Genomic DNA, 18379 nt, shown 5'->3' on the forward strand with positions numbered 1-18379 from the left:
GCAGCTGGCTACCCACACACACACCATCTGCGGCAGCTGGCTACACACACACACCATCTGCGGCAGCTGGCTACCCACACACACACACCACCTGCGGCAGCTGGCTACCACACACACACCACCTGCGGCAGCTGGCTACCCACACACACACACCACCTGCGGAAGCTGGCTACCCACACACACACACACACACACACCACCTGCGGCAGCTGGCTACCCACACACACACACCACCTGCGGCAGCTGGCTACCCACACACACACACCACCTGCGGCAGCTGGCTACCCACACACCACCTGCGGCAGCTGGCTACCCACACACACACCATCTGCGGCAGCTGGCTACCCACACACACACACCACCTGCGGCAGCTGGCTACCCACACACACACACCATTTGCGGCAGCTGGCTACCCACACACACACCATCTGCGGCAGCTGGCTACCCACACACACACCACCTGCGGCAGCTGGCTACCCACACACACACACCACTTGCGGCAGCTGGCTACCCACACACTCACACCACCTGCGGCAGCTGGCTACCCACACACACACCATCTGCGGCAGCTGGCTACCCACACATACACACACCACCTGCGGCAGCTGGCTACCCACACACACACCACCTGCGGCAGCTGGCTACCCACACACACACCATCTGCGGCAGCTGGCTACCCACACACACACACCACCTGCGGCAGCTGGCTACCCACACACACACACCATTTGCGGCAGCTGGCTACCCACACACACACCATCTGCGGCAGCTGGCTACCCACACACACACCACCTGCGGCAGCTGGCTACCCACACACACCACTTGCGGCAGCTGGCTACCCACACACTCACACCACCTGCGGCAGCTGGCTACCCACACACACACCATCTGCGGCAGCTGGCTACCCACACATACACACACCACCTGCGGCAGCTGGCTACCCACACACACACACACCACCTTCGGCAGCTGGCTTCCCACACACACACACACACACACCAACTGCGGCAGCTAGCTACCCACACACACACACACCACCTGCGGCAGCTGGCTACCCACACACACACACCACCTGCGGCAGCTGGCTACCCACACACACACACACACCACCTGCGGCAGCTGGCTATCCACACACACACACACATACCACCTGCGGCAGCTGGCTACCCACACACACACACCACCTGCGGCAGCTGGCTATCCACACACACACACACCACCTGCGGCAGCTGGCTACCCACACACACACACCACCTGCGGCAGCTGGCTATCCACACACACACACACCACCTGCGGCAGCTGGCTACCCACACACGCACACCACCTGCGGCAGCTGGATACCCACACACACACCACCTGCGGCAGCTGGCTACCCACACACACACACCACCTGCGGCAGCTGGCTACCCACACACACACACCACCTGCGGCAGCTGGCAACCCACACACACACACACACCACCTGCGGCAGCTGGTTACCCACACACACACACCACCTGCGGCAGCTGGTTACCCACACACACACACCACCTGCGGCAGCTGGTTACCCACACACACACACACCACCTGCGGCAGGTACTGAACTAATAAGAGCTCCCACACCTGAAGCAGCTGCTCTATTTCCTCGTTAGTCTCGTCCACTTCCTGGAGTTCTTCCTCACTCTTATTTACCTGAAAACATAATTCGTGTTACTAAGAGGCAGAGTGTATGTTATTCTAAGTTATTACTCACACAGAGTGTATGTTATTCTAAGTTATTACTCACACAGAGTGTATGTTATTCTAAGTTATTACTCACACAGAGTGTATGTTATTCTAAGTTATTACTCTCACAGAGTGTATGTTATTCTAAGTTATTACTCTCACAGAGTGTATGTTATTCTAAGTTATTACTCACACAGAGTGTATGTTATTCTAAGTTATTTCTCACACAGAGTGTATGTTATTCTAAGTTATTACTCACACAGAGTGTATGTTATTCTAAGTTGTTACTCAGAAAGGATGCATGATATTCAAAGTTATTACTCAAACAGAGTGTACTCTATGTTATAAATATTTAGGTAGACTGTATAATGTAATTTTCCAATTGTATTACTTTGTCACTTTGTCAAAATCGATCTCACTTTGTCAGCAAATGTTTACCAATACCAGGCTATTTCATTCTGTTGCCTCGATAGATCTTCGTCGCACGCTTCATCAGCTTCAATTGCAAGATAGCCACAGTAGCAATTTGAGGCGACCACCAATTGATTTAGACACAGGGGGGGGGTAACTTGACAGTGAGGAACTAATGGTGTGTGTTCTTGTCTATCTGCCAATAGATAGAACATCGTACCGGGTCAACCCGGTACGATGTTCCTGGTGAGAATACCTCTACTGGCTCCTGGAGGGGGGCTTGCTAGGGTCTGATTGGAGCACAACCGTCAGGTCTATGAACTGAGCAATATCATCAAAGCACAGGTGCTGTGCACATACTCATACACAAGCAGGTCCACAGGGGGTCTGGCACCTGGTATCTCACGGTACTCTGTGCGTGGTACTGCAGGGAGTTCGCAGAAGCACGGCGATCCTCTCAGCGTTACACAACAACACTACTGTACAGTGAACCACCAACCACCAACATATCCACTCCCTCCAGGAACTAAATCAATATTATGCGACAGTGAACGCACAGGGCGAAGGGGGAGGAGAGTCAGCCATCTTGCCTTGTCGAGACTGGAAACGTACCTCGACAGTCCTTAGAGTCCTCTCTAAATTACGAGGTATCCTTAAGTATTACTTCACATCGACCTCGTCAACAACACGGGAAATATCTCGTAGCTGGTTCTAAGACAGTTGATTAGACTGGCCAGTCTATTTTTGTTGTGAAGTTCTGGGTTATAAGGTATGGACACCAGCCCTAAGGGGTAAGCCTTCTCCACAAATATACCACAATGTGATAAATCTGAGGAGGAGGCTTACCCCCTTAATGTAAGGGTAAATCAAATAATTTTGTCTGATTATGTGATAATCACATAAACTGATTTATTTCATTTATTCAATATTATTTATGAATGAAATTATATTGTAACTTATTGGCAGGCGTGTGCAGTGTTACCTTGAGGTGCTTCCGGGGCTTAGCGTCCCCGCGGCCCGGTCGTCGACCAGGCCTCCAAAGGTGTGAAGACAAGATGGATGGTGAGATGTGTGGGAAATTCTAGCCACTACATCAGCATTATTATCTAAGAAATGTATTATTTCTATATCATATCAAAATCATATCAGAATCACTACAGACTCATTATATCCTACATCTAGACCCGACATGACAATGCCACTATGAACACATACACCATTGGGCCCATGGTGCCTATGTGAACACATACACCATTGGGCCCATGGTGCCTATGTGAACACATACACCATTGGGCCCATGGTGCCTATGTGAACACATACACCATTGGGCCCATGGTGCCTATGTGACTTTGTGCATGATTTCTCAAGGATGTATAAGCTTCGAGAACAATATCTTGTATAATATTACAATATAACAATAAAAAATTGTTGTGAACATCATTCGATTTCCGGTAAGGATTAAATCAAATTCTTAATAAGAATTAATAATACTACCAATAATCTATTATTCTTATATATAATTATATTATAATCATGACTTATCTATATCATATGTCTAGACAATACAAATAATCAATCAATATAGCGTATGTTTACAAACAATGAACACTTGTGACGGTGCCTTGCGAGGATATTCAGTAATGGATGCAGTACTAACTTATCATTATCATCAGTGATTACTCTCTAGAACTGGGGGGGGGGGTACCTGGACAAAATCTAAAAGGAAAAATTCCTAGTACTTTATCTAAAAGAAGAGTGTAGAGTGGAGCACACCAAGTGAAGCTTCCTAAACCACACTTAATCTTAATCCTACTACAAACGCTATTAAGGACATATTCAACAGCAAAGCTGTTATTTTATTATCAAAAATACAGTGCCTATTATCTCCAAGATAAATTATACAGTCTGGCCATTTGTCAGACGGCACTCGGCACTCAGATTGGATAAACATATGTATTGAGTGTGATTGTAGTGTGTTGATTAACCAATTGCATCCTTCTGTAACCTTAAATTAATATATCCAATAAGTCTGTTTGTCGTTACAGAGCGGGGCGATGCCCCATATTTCAGCAAGTTTTTATTAATCTTTCAGTCACTGAATATTTTCAAATTATCTGGACACTCATTAATTCAACCTCATTCATTGAAAGAAATTCTGCAACTGAATCTCTTCCTTGAATTAAGACATTCATTGAAAATCAAGCTAGACTGAAGCTTTTCATATAAATTAAATGTATCTATGTAATTGATAATATACATTAAGTTAACAATTGCTTACTTAGTTATCTTTAATTTATCATATAAGTTTATCATATTGAATATAATTCATGTGCCTAGATTTCATTGCACTTAGACCACATTTAAGGTCATTTGATTGCAAATTTATATATATCATACCTATATAATACAAATTGTTGTGTTTATTACTATGTGCATATTGGCTGTTGTAGTTATGGTACTACACAAGGTACTATGGTTTGAGCCGGTCGGCCGAGCGGACAGCACGCGGGACTTGTGATCCTGGGTTCGATCCCAGGCGCCGGAGAGAAATAATGGGCAGAGTTTCTTTCACCCTATGCCCCTGTTACCTAGCAGTAAATTAGGTACCTGGGTGTTAGTCAGCTGTCACGGGCTGCTTCCTGAGGGTGGAGGCCTGGTCAAGGACCAGGCCGCGGGGACACTAAAAAAGCCCCGAAAACATCTCAAGATAACCTCAAGAAGATACTAAGCTGGATTGTGTACATGTTGACCAGACCACACACTAGAAAGTGAAGAGACGACGACGTTTCGGTCCGTCCTGGACCATTATCATGTCGATTGAGATTTAAGTTGGTTATCAATTACCCGATTGATAATCGATTATTATCGATAGAGTCGATTATCAAGTCGATTCACAGTCGACTCGATAATGGTTCAGGACGAACTGAAACGTTGTCTCTTCACTTTCTAGTATGTGGTTTGATCACAATTTTTCAGCCACGTTATTGTGACTTCTCGTCTGCACTGTGTACATGTTTAGATCCTTGATTAAAACAGCACCAGTGTTCAGTTATAGAACTGAGTTTATTTAATCTTGTCCTTGTATTAACAATACAAGTTGATGTGTCGAATTGTCTGCAGGTGGATTGTAGATCTTCATTCAACTTATACATTCATCCTTAGGGACCCTACCTGCCCCTACAGGACCACAGTTTGTCATTAGGACAATCCTCCCCACCATCTCCCACTCCCCTGTCCCCTCATTCTCCACTCCCGCGTCCCCTCATCATCCCAACCATCCCCCGTACCCTCGACCTCCCCACCATTCCTCACTTCCCTGTTCCCTTGTCCTCCCCACCTTTCTCCACCCTCCATCCCCTTGTCCTAACCACCATCCCCCACTCCCCTGTCCCCTCGTCCTCCAAAAACATTACCCCCGCGCCCTCCCCATCCCCCACTCCCATCCCCTAGTCCTCCCCACCATTCCCCACTCCCTCGTCCAATGCGTCCAATGCGTTCCTAAATGATCTGATGTTCCCATAAAAAAATTGGAACATCAAATGATCTGACGTTCCCATCACTGAAAAATAAGAAAAACAGTTTACAAAATAAAATGAAACAAAAAATAAACTATACTCATGAAATGAGTGGTACGGTAAACAACACAGCTCAATTCCAATGCAATGTCACACAAAATAATTAAATCAAAATGAAAATATATCGGCATCTATGAAAATTCAATTTATCAGTGCAATCGAAAACACTGCAATGGAATCTTAACATATTTAATATAGAGTGTGTTGTGTTTACATGCAAGAGATGGCACTGTATTAAACAAAAAAATGTTTTTACCTGTCACAGGTATGACATGTATTATAGGTATATATAAAACACTGGTATATATAGTAGGTATATAAAAACACTGGCATATTCGAATGCAACGTTATATCACAACTTCAAAGCAATCGGTAAAGAAGTTTCGGAGATTTCACTCACATGAAAACTCACATGAAAAACACAATTAAAAAAAAGCATGTTTTTACCGGTCATAGATATGACATCTAAAAAGTAGGCACATAAAAACATGTGTGTATGCGAATGGAACGTTGTGTCAAAATTTCAAAGCAATCGGCGAAGAACTTTCGGAGATTAGCGATTTTGAACAAATGAACATTTACTTTTTATTTATATTGATTATTTTAGAATAAAATAGAATTAGTTTCAGCACCTCAGTGTGGTGATCCAGAGGGGAAACGCCTGCTGTGTCCTCGGTTTCTGTTCCGGAAGCGGAGGAGCTCCAAGAGATCCATAACCTTTAATCTCTTTTGTATTAACTAATGTATATCTAGTAATCCTTAAATATCTAATAAAGCACAGCAAAACACAAAAGGAAGGGGGTGGAAGGAGAAAAGCACACAGAAACTGTATTGGAGGGGACTTAAATATTCCCTCTGATGTGTTATGTGCGATTTCCTCCAAGGCTGTGTCCCCCTTCTTCCAGCCAGAGGTGGTACTCCCTGCCTATATTTTATAAATAGAATTAAGTAAATTTCCTCCCTCAAGTATTTCCCCACAGTGCTTCTAAGCCTCGAGTTTGTCTGCTTTAGGCTATAAGGTTCTTGTTTGAGGTCTGGCAGTTGTTTGAGGTCTGGCATGCATTTATTTTTGAACGTTGATAGGTTGGACAGCCTCTCTGTAGAGGACACGGTGGGCTTCTCACATGGTCACTTGTTGTACACACATTCTGATCTCTGCATAGGAATACCCTAAAGGATTTATGTCGGTGGTTTCCTGGCGGATATATGCATGTGGTCGGATAGTGGGCATGGTTTACCCGCCTGGTTTATAGGTTCATTGGGATGAGGGCAGTTTCACCAGTACCTTGTCTATTTTAAGTATGTGTTTAATTATGTTTGGATTGTTTTTAGTTTTGCATATTATTTCTAATCTATGTACTAGTAGTAGGCATCTGTCAATTCTGTGGGGTTATGGAGTTGTGCGATTGGTGTCTGGTTGGGTGCAATGTCTGCTGTGGCTGAGAAGTCCAACCTGAGAACGGCAGTCCAAACCGCAGTCAGTGCAGATAAACGCCGAAGCGGTTGTGTCTGTCAGTGGTCAAGACTTCCTCTGAAGTCTCTTTCCCTCCGCCTGTCTCTTCAGTTCGCCCTCAAATTGCTGGAGTCCCTTCTGCACTTTGCATCTCTTGGCAAATCTGTTCGCAGCTGCTTTTTCCCAAGTGTTGAAGTCAATGTTCAGCTGCTTGAGGTCGTGTTTGCAGGCTTCTTTGGAAAGCAGCTGGGGTGTTCCGGTGGGTCTCTTTCCTGATGCCAGTTTGCCATATAAGTGGTCCTTCGGTATGCAGCCATCTTCCATGCATGTGACATGTCCCAGCCACCGCAAACATCTTTGTTTCAAGAGAGTGAACATTAATTAAAGGGATTCCGGTTCTCTCAAACACTGTGTTGTTGGTGACGTGGTTTCTCCACGTGATGTTAAGGATGCGTCTCAGGATCCGCATGTGAAAGGTATCGAGCCGTCTCTCCTGGCGAGAGCGCAGGGTCCAGGATTCCGAGCCGTAGAGAAGTGTACTCACCACACATGCCATGTAGACCTGTGCCTTAGTGTGCATTGTCAGTTTGACATTTGCCCAAATGCGCTTTGTAAGCCTGACCAGTGTTGTTGCAGCCTTCCTGATACGCCTATTGAGCTCAGTGTTCAGGTAAAGGGTGTCTAAGATTGTGGAGCCCAGGTGTCGGAAAATCCGACACCATTTTATTTCATACAGACAGATAAGAGCTGTATTACCAACAAGTTACCCATAGAAAACGTAACTTGTAGTGGAATTACCGTCTATAGAAAACGGGATATCATCACCACATACTATTATAATTCACCAGCTATTTTGCTGGGAATTATTCTTAAATACATTAGTCTTTGGACTTTACCATCATAAAAACATCTTATATAAATTAACTTAATTATCAATATTAAAGTAGAGTAAATGGGACCCTTCTATCACGTTCTGAAATCTGGACAATGTAAGCCAGGCGTCAGAGTGGAGGAAGGAGGGCAGCCATTGTTGTTATATGAGACCAGAGGCTCACACGGGAGCAAATTCGGCTCCTGTTAAATTTACTTGGACGTAGTGTTATGGAACCCAAAGGTGTACCATTGTCAACACGCTGTCTACAAATACAAGTTAAGTGTCTATCCGAAACCCGTTTATCATTCATTTATGGCCATTAATGTCAGGATATAGGGTTAGCCGGTTAGAATGCGAAATCGCCTCATACTAAAGGTAATTAAGCCAGGTCTTTAATGTTCCATGTACTGTATAGTGTTTTCTCTGATATAGCTTGTCATATATAGGATTCTGGCTTCACAGCTAGCGCACTTTTGACAGGTCAAGACGAGGATGCAAGATTATGTGCACCAGTTACTGGGTGATAGAAGCTACCTCAAAGAGGATAATTTGGTGTCTACACTCTAGTTATACCTGGTGGACTAACCTGCTGTACTATAAGAGAAGGAACCTCATCAATGTATGTAGCTATTACTGTAATTTGATTGGCTGCATATGTGTAATATAAACCCCCCCTAATGTGTAGAGGATCGATTTGTGAGATTATGAGATTATTGCAGAAATACAGTCCACTTATCATTATACAAATTGCTATCGAAGTATATAAATTAACGTAAATATAAATTCTATATAAATTCATATAAATTAAATAAATATAAATCTCACAGGTCGGTTCCCACATTATTTGGTCATCTTCGAACCGGATGACGGATTATTTGATCCTTTGAACCCACATTTGGTCATCTTAGTACCGGATGAACCAGTTAACCAGTGGATTCATTAAATATACTAGTGCAGTGTTATTTAAACAAAGCCAGCAGTCAAGACGGCAGCGTAGCCTCGAGGGAGCTCAGGAGCCTCCCTCAGCCCAGTTCAGCTTCGTCAGCGGTTTCATGCACACCCACAGATATTTGGTGGCGTGTTATTTCGTGAAATGACAGCGCTAATATAGAATCCAGCCAAATTAGTGACTGTGTCTTCGCGAGATTGTTCACGGATTTCGTGGTGTTACATTTCACGAGAGATTATCTACGAATTTTGTGGACTTTATTTCGCGAGGTCACTAATAATATTTAATACTTCTAGATAATATTAGAAGTTTCATAGAGGCTAATTAAGAGGCTATTATCAATAATTGTGTATATAAATTCTCCAAAATAGAGAATTATTTAATATATATTGCACTAGTGATCACAGTATAATATTTACTAATTGCCAACCCACAACAGGGTAGGATATTAACCATTGACTAATTGAACTATTATCGTTCATCCTAGTCCCATTATTACCATAGTCAGTTGTACTATATTGATTAACCTAACACCATTAATGAATGGTGCTGACTCTATTTTGGGTGTAATTTTTATCAACTCGAGTTGAGTTGTGTATATAATAAATTACTTATGATCATTACACCTTTGAGTGATTAATTAGTGTCTCTACCATCCTAGGGTGATATAGAAGAGCTAACCTAAAGGTACTTCCAATGACACTGGTTTATCACTCAAATCATTAGTGTGTATGATTGTATATATATAATGTGTATTAATTTTAAGTGCTAACCTCTAGTAGAGGTAGGATTATTGCCTAGTGAGTGCAGAATTTACCCTAGGCTACCATCAGTGCTTGTTCAGTATTATGAGCGACCCAAGTACAAGTCCCACAAGGCTTCACCAACTAGCCAGTATGGATAATGCAGGGAGATTGAAAAGAACCCTTGCAGGTCTTAAAGGCCACTTAACAAGACAGATCAAGAAATGTGAAGATTTGTCACAACAATCTCAAGTTGATTATGCTGACCTGGAAAGCTATTATCAAGCAGCTGCAGGTAAATTTGAGCAAATCAAATGCCAAATAGCAACATATGTGGCTGAACTTGCCAACACCAATTTATCAGAAACAGAAATAGACGACATTATGGTTGATCTTGCGAATTATGAAGATCACACTCAGGCCACGTTACAGCCTTATGTCAAATTAATTGCCCAGAACAAGGCAACAGCAACAACAACAACAGTTGCATCTAATACGAGTCAAGCAGAAGCTCGACTCCCTCCAATTAATTTACCCACTTTCTCAGGAAAAGATGAGGAAGATTGGGATGAATTTTGGAACAAATTCGTTGACCTTGTAGACTCAAAACAATCTTTACCAAAGAGTAGTAAATTCTCTTATTTGCAAGGCCAATTATCAGGTGAGGCTAAAACAGTAGTATCCCATCTGAGATTAACTAATGACGGCTATGATCTGGCAGTAAAACTCCTCAAGGATACTTATGCTGATCCAGAAGTAAGAACATCACATTTAGTTCATGAGCTGTTGCATTTACCCCCACCGGAGGCTTCAGCTGATTCACTCCAAGTCTTCAAGCTGGAGGTAGAATCATTGATCAATGCCCTCAGCCTGACAGCAGATACAAACGGGGCTGAGTGGGTCTTGAAAATAATTGTCCAGGAGAAAATACCTAGGGACATATTGAGACAAATGAGTGCTCATTACAATAAAAGTATCTTATCCATGAATGAAATATCTGAAGGTTTAAAGTCAGTAGTTCATCAATTACGAACACATGACAAATTAAAACCACCAAGTAAACCCTCAGAAACCAATAATAGTAAACCACAGAGTACCAAAGGTACTCCAAATCAATCTAGACAATATAATTCAACACCAAAGTGGAACAGTAGCAGTGTGGGCGTATATGCAGTGGGACCCTCCAAGCCTATAGTTACTGTGTCATCCAAGAACGTGACACCAAAGGGTACTGGAAGCTATGGAACATGTTTGTTCTGCAATGAGAAACATTCAATGTACCACTGCCCTAATTTTCCTGATAGTGACGCCCGTGTTGAGCGACTCAAAGATTTGCAACATTGCACGAGGTGCCTCAGGAAACATAACATCAAGGATTGTGATACCCAATTACACCCTTGTAATAGGTGTAACAAAGGTCAGCACCATGCAGCACTGTGCAAATATACGAAATTAACGTATTCAAGACCTAAGGTGGAAGATAGCATTCCCACCACAGTACAGTACTGCAAGGTGCAACAAACAAAGAGTGTCCAATCGGCAAAGTCTAAAGGTAATACGACTTTGCCTACTGCCCAAATTACCATCCTGAATAAGAGGGCCAAGGTCCATACCCGTGGGTTGTTTGACCAAGGATCCCAGAGAACATATATCACTAAAAGGTTGGCAGATGAATTACAATTAAGGCCTGTAGCCCAGATGTCATTCAACATCTCAGGGTTTGTAACAGATGCAGGACCTCAAGTCTACCAGGTGGTACAACCATCAGTACGTTTAGGCAGGTACGTCTGTCGAGTACAAGCCATTGTGGTGGACAAAATACCAGTAGACCTACAAGTTCAAGGTCTGAGAGCAACAGCCAAATTCCTGAGAAATAGAGGAATAAAATTGGCAGATAATATTAAGTCTGATCACCTCACCGACTTCGGTCTCCTTGTAGGGACAGACTATTGCCATCGATTCATCGGTAGCCCTACTAAATATCAGGGTATAACCATGTTAAACTCTGCAGGAGGTAAATTACTCTCAGGCCCAGTATCAAGCCTGAGGAGACCTATGCCTGCAGATAAACAATACCAGTAGAAATCTAAATTTGTCAGCTGATTATATTTCTCCAGTAGCATTATACTAAGGAGATTACAGCTGACTATACCAACAGAGGTTGATGTTAGTATCATCATTTAAAGCTGGAGATGAGTTCATGAGGCCTCAGTGGCAAATCAGTGAACAGTAGCCTAAAACAGCTACAAGTCACTGCGACCAATGTCACTGAACCCACTGCAGTCTCAGAACCATACTTTACTTTAATGATGAGCTATTCAATCTTCTGAATCAATTAACTAAATTAAAACCCCAATAAATCTGATGACTGATTTGATACATTTATTATTTAATCAAGATGCATTCCATGGGCCTCAGTGTTTATATATCAGTGACCAGTTACCTGAAGAAACTTCAAGTTATATCTAATGTCACTGATCTCACTGTAGTCCCTGAATCATACTTGACTGTAGTACTTGATCACATCCAGTCTTCTGGGTTAAATAATATGTAATAAGGCTTGAATATTAGCCTTTCAAGAGTTGACAGGGAAATGAAATCGCATTAGACTTCTAACCCTTGCAACTCTAGTACGGGACATCCGTCCTGTACGAACAGACACACAAATGTGTGATTACTAACTACTAACATCAAATTAATCTAATAATTCGAAGGAGGAGTATCGGTGTTCGTCTGTTCTAATTAGGACTTCGACCCGTGAGCAGCCCCTGGGGAATTATGTCGGAAAATCCGACACCATTTTATTTCATACAGACAGATAAGAGCTGTATTACCAACAAGTTACCCATAGAAAACGTAACTTGTAGTGGAATTACCGTCTATAGAAAACGGGATATCATCACCACATACTATTATAATTCACCAGCTATTTTGCTGGGAATTATTCTTAAATACATTAGTCTTTGGACTTTACCATCATAAAAACATCTTATATAAATTAACTTAATTATCAATATTAAAGTAGAGTAAATGGGACCCTTCTATCACGTTCTGAAATCTGGACAATGTAAGCCAGGCGTCAGAGTGGAGGAAGGAGGGCAGCCATTGTTGTTATATGAGACCAGAGGCTCACACGGGAGCAAATTCGGCTCCTGTTAAATTTACTTGGACGTAGTGTTATGGAACCCAAAGGTGTACCATTGTCAACACGCTGTCTACAAATACAAGTTAAGTGTCTATCCGAAACCCGTTTATCATTCATTTATGGCCATTAATGTCAGGATATAGGGTTAGCCGGTTAGAACGCGAAATCGCCTCATACTAAAGGTAATTAAGCCAGGTCTTTAATGTTCCATGTACTGTATAGTGTTTTCTCTGATATAGCTTGTCATATATAGGATTCTGGCTTCACAGCTAGCGCACTTTTGACAGGTCAAGACGAGGATGCAAGATTATGTGCACCAGTTACTGGGTGATAGAAGCTACCTCAAAGAGGATAATTTGGTGTCTACACTCTAGTTATACCTGGTGGACTAACCTGCTGTACTATAAGAGAAGGAACCTCATCAATGTATGTAGCTATTACTGTAATTTGATTGGCTGCATATGTGTAATATAAACCCCCCCTAATGTGTAGAGGATCGATTTGTGAGATTATGAGATTATTGCAGAAATACAGTCCACTTATCATTATACAAATTGCTATCGAAGTATATAAATTAACGTAAATATAAATTCTATATAAATTCATATAAATTAAATAAATATAAATCTCACAGGTCGGTTCCCACACCAGGTACACAAACTCGTGGGCCGCTTCCAGCACGCAGTCTGTGATGTTTATACAGGGTAACTCATTGACGTCTTGTCCCATCACCTGTGTATTCTTCAGGCTGATTGTCAGGACGAATGTGGAGCAGGCTGCAGAAAAGCGGTTGAGTATTTGCTGCAGGCCTTCTGCTGTGTGTGGTGATTGCTGCGTCGTCGACAAAGAGGAAGTCCCTGAGGATTCTCATCTGTACTTTCATCTTTGCTCGGAATCAGGATAGATTGAAGAGCTTTTCATCAGATCTTGTATGAAGATAGATGCCCTCTGTGGTTGTTCCAATGGTATGGTTGTCGAGGATCGCAAAGAAGATGCCAGATGTTACGTACTCCTAGCTGAATACGTATATAAATTTAAATAAACTTATTCTATTCCATTTCATCATATATGTACACATTGTGTTTTTGTAAATTATCGTGTGGTGTGGCAATGTCAGGGGGGGCAGGAGCGTGGTGGCTTTTCACACGTCTAATACCTGTTAGATTCGGGAAATTAGAATTGCTGGACATGTTCAGTTTGGGAGTTCCAGATGTCACTTTTACTAAGTTTATATAATTGTTTATTTACTGTAATTAAGCAGGTGGCATTGTACTTATATATTTTGCAAGTAACTATTATATTTAATTTGCATTCTTATGTGTTTTGAGAACAAGTGGTTGTTCAATTAGTTTTAAATATTAAAAAGTCTTTAGTTTCCATCCCTCATCTTGGATGAGGCAGAGGAGGAGAGGATTATGGGTAGCGACAGCCGAGTAGCTCAGTGGCTGATACGGGGCAGGAGAGATCACATCTTTGTAGAGTTAAGTCTGTAACATTCATGTTGTGCCATATTTTTATTATATTATATTATGTGAGAGACAATACTTTTTGTTTGGTTGTATAAGTTAACTTGACCATCTGTGTTTTTATATTATACTGTATTGAATATATATATTATAAGTTATATGTATAATTCTTCAGTTCTAAGGGAGAAATACTTTTAATTCTTAGCCTGTTATCATTCATGTGGTTATACTGGTGACCCGCTTTAGAGAGCAGCAGTTGTATCCCTAGACATAATTAAAGCTTGGCTGCTGTAGGGTCACGAGCCGTAACGAACGATAGGTAACATAGTGTTATGGGGGCCTGTGCCGGGAAATATTGTTCTCACTTAAACTTAACTGTGCTAATCTAACCTTGCCTTTCTAGAGTACCAGTGTGCTAGGTGTCTGTGTGTTTTATAAGAACTATTCCATGTGCCAAGCAAGCCTTCCTGTGTGTCAAGTAACAACGTTTCACGATTTTGAGGTAAGTCATCCTATATATTTTGTTTGTGCAGTGAGGCCAAACGAATTTTCAGTGTTGACAATTTTACAGTGAAGTGTAGTGCAGTGCCATTGTTTTAATTGTTGTTGTGAATCAAGTGCTAAGTGTTAGTAACGATGGAGAGTCAAGTGTCGTCGTTGGTGGCTCATCCAGACTTTGAGGGAATTAAGAGCCTAAAAAAGACTGAGTTAATACAAATGGCAAATCAGTTGGATTTGACCGCCAACAATAAAATGGTTAAAGCCCAAATTGTGAAAGTCATTGTGACGCATTTAGTTGAGAATGGAGAGTTAGAAGAAGAAATTCTAGAGGAGTTAAGAGAGGAGTCGAGTGATCAGATGACGTTAAAGCGTCTTGAGTTAGAAGCTCGTCAATTAGAACTTGAAGCTCAAAAGGAACAGAAACAATTAGAGCTTGAAGCTCAAAAGGAACAGAAACTATTAGAGATTGAAGCTCAAAAGCAACAGCAAATATTAGAGGCTGAAGCTCAGCAGAGGGAGCTTGAGACTAGGCGTTTAGAACTTGAGGCACAAAATAGAAGATGTTTAATTGAGTTGCAACTAGAAGCAACAAAGAAGCAACAAGCCGAGGAACAAACTAGGCAATTAGAGATTCAACAACAAATGGCTGACACTAACTTCAGGCTTGAATCACAGCGTATGGCAGCTGGGCATGGAAATACTAGTAATGTTTCAACAAATAGTGATAATAATCCCATAAGGATGAATAAGTATATAGAGTTACCCAAGTTTAATGAGGAGGATCCTGAGGTTTTCTTTGCACATTTTTATAAGATTGCAATCAGTATGAACTGGCCAAGGGATCAATGGGTAGCCATTATGCAGTCTCAATTTAAGGGGCGTAGTCAGGAGGTTTTTACATCCCTACCTGACGCTCATAGCTTTGATTAAGAACTTGTAAAGAAAAGCATCTTAAATGCGTATCAATTAAATCCAGAGGCACACAGGCAGAAGTTTCGGAACCTAAGGAGGGTAAGTGATCAGACAATAGCAGATTTTACTCGTCAGAAGACGAATTTTTGCAACAGATGGTTAAAGTCACTTTCAGTAACCGACTATGATGCTCAAAAGAATCTTCTTATAATGGAAGAAGTATTGTCATGTCTCCCAGACAAGTTGTCTACTTTTATGGCAGAACAAAAGAATGTAACAGATATTTATGAGCTGTCAAAGCTCGCTGATGAGCATGAGTTGTTGACTAAGGCCCAGTTTACGGCCACTTCACCTAAGTCTAGTCGTAGAGTAAATTATAATGCTCACCGAACTCCTTATCAGAATCCATCCAGTCCTAGTGCTCCAGTTACTCCCATGAGCTCTTCTCTTACAAAACCTAACCCTGCTACTTCATTGTCAGGAATGTCAAATAATAATAAGGTTACTTCTAAACCTACAGTTGGTTCCACAGGTGTGTCCACTGTAAGGTCCTGTTCCCATTGTAAGAGAAAAGGCCATGGAATTAATTCCTGTTTTATATTGCACCCTGAGTTACGACCAACTGGTCTCATTTATTGTAGAGGTGTGCAAAATAAATTTACTAATAAACATGAAACTGTAAACCCCAATTGGGTGAAACAGTATTCACCATATGTCTTCAGGTGAAGTTTTGTGTATTAATGGGAAGTGGAAGCCAGTGGTTATTCTTCGTGATACAGGTGCTTCCCAAACCATAATTTCATCCAGTATTCTTTCTGATGTTGAAAAGAGAGAGACAGGAAAGTTTGTTGTTCTTCAAAGTGTTGCAGGATGTAAAACTGTACCTCTAATAGACATTAATTTCAGATCCACCATTACACCAAGTTTATGCACTGTGGGTGTTAGTACACAGTTGCAGATACAAATATCAATAGAGATTCGGAATGGAAACAGTTGAGCAGTGGAGTTGCAAAATCTGTAATGAGAGTGACGGATACCGCCTTGACTACTACTGAGAGAATGTGAACACCTGAGGGACATTAGAAATATATGTAGAAATATAAACCCCACATTGTTTGAGTTAGTAAAACACTATTTGTCAAATATAGATACTGTTCTTAAAAGATTCCTCTATTTTGCACCCGCAAGATAACGTAAGATTTTAAGGGTTGACGAATGTTAGTCTTCTTGTTTGAGAAGGTGTTCACTTGAGACAGTTAAGCAAGTCCCAGCCGTGTCTGGGTACAAGGGACAAGATGAACAACTCAGCGGGTTTTCATCTTATAGGGGAGTGTTGTACATGCTGCTATGGTGGTGTGTCCACTCACAGGATGAGTGGCGCTGCCCAATAAACTCGCCCCTCGGGGCAAAATTTAAGAACAGGAATGATGCTAGAGTATTTCGTTGCCGGCAATATCTACATTTTATTAGTACAAATGGCGAAAGGCTCCTTAAGAGACCAGTTGGTAATTGTGATGTCAAACAAGATTTGTACACTTATTCGTTACAGTCACATGAAACTGTTCAACAGTTTCAAGTAGACTGTTTTCTTGTTTGATTTTTGTCACTAATTACTAAATACACATCATGTCTTCAGTCACATCCACATTGTTGCGTTGTTGTAGTTTATAAAATAAAGCATGCGGAATAATCTCTGCCTGTCTGTCTGTCTGTCTCTCTCTCTCTCTCTCTCTCTCTCTCTCTCTCTCTCTCTCTCTCTCTCTCTCTCTCTCTCTCTCACTCTCACCTTCAAGAGCCTGGGGTGGTACTTGATCCTGCACCAGGTGGTGTGGTAAGTGAGGTGTTCATCCCGAAGGCGGATTAGATCCTCTGCCCGAGCTGGGTTGCTGGTTCTCACCTCCTTCTCTACCGTCTCGAAACGACGAATGGTCTCTTTCTGTGGGTAGTGGATGGATGGTTAGAACGAAGAAAGGGAGGGGATGGATTATCAGGGGGAAAGCGCCAAACTATTAAGGCTATATAGCACTTGGGAGGAGTCAGTATATGGATTTGTAATGGGATGGAGGGGAAGGAATAGTGCCCAACCACTTGAACGGTCGGGGATTGAATGCCGACCTGCATGAATCGATACCGTCGCTCTACCGTCCAGTCCAAGCGGTTGGGCGGTGGGTAGTTCTGGATAGTTAGGGTGACGAGGGTGGGATTAAATTATTGATTTACCAAGTGGACTGTATCATAATAATTTTCCCACTAATAAACGCCTCACAAATTTGGGCGTTTTCAGATTAATTTCAACTAGACAGGAATTATCTTGTTAGTGGACACATAAAATTTAGATTTAAATGGTTAATTAGAATAATGAAATTGATATTGATTTTGTTTAATTAATAAATATAATATTTCTACTAAAGAACAAGTGTCAGCTTAGCTGAACAAGAAGAGTAGTTGGCCGAGACGTGTATCCGTCACACGGGCTCGTCATCTCCCGTCGTCGACATGTGGTTATGGCGTCTCACAGGCCACGACCCACGCCTTAACTACCGCTACGTCGTAACTCAGTTATATAATAATAATAATAATAATTTTTATTTAGGTAAAGGTACATACATAAAGAGATTTTACAAAGTTTGTTGGCTTTATAGATAG

The 18379-nt window shown here is 41.9% G+C and overlaps 1 protein-coding gene across 2 annotated transcripts in view; it reads right to left on the reverse strand.

The window, feature by feature from the left end:
* Window positions 1–18379, reverse strand: part of LOC123746178 (uncharacterized) — a 110408-nt gene that overhangs the window by 50470 nt on the left and 41559 nt on the right. The window contains exons 2-3 of one of the 2 annotated variants that reach the window (XM_069315037.1): window positions 17520–17669; window positions 1603–1671 (exon numbers count right to left, since the gene is read on the reverse strand). In XM_069315037.1, coding sequence (XP_069171138.1) covers window positions 1603–1671; window positions 17520–17669 — 219 coding nt within the window. The remainder of the gene's footprint in view (window positions 1–1602; window positions 1672–17519; window positions 17670–18379) is intronic. The other variant, XM_045727503.2, reaches the window with a different exon arrangement.

Source organism: Procambarus clarkii, chromosome 80 (assembly GCF_040958095.1).
Source record: "Procambarus clarkii isolate CNS0578487 chromosome 80, FALCON_Pclarkii_2.0, whole genome shotgun sequence".
NCBI lineage: Eukaryota > Metazoa > Arthropoda > Malacostraca > Decapoda > Cambaridae > Procambarus > Procambarus clarkii.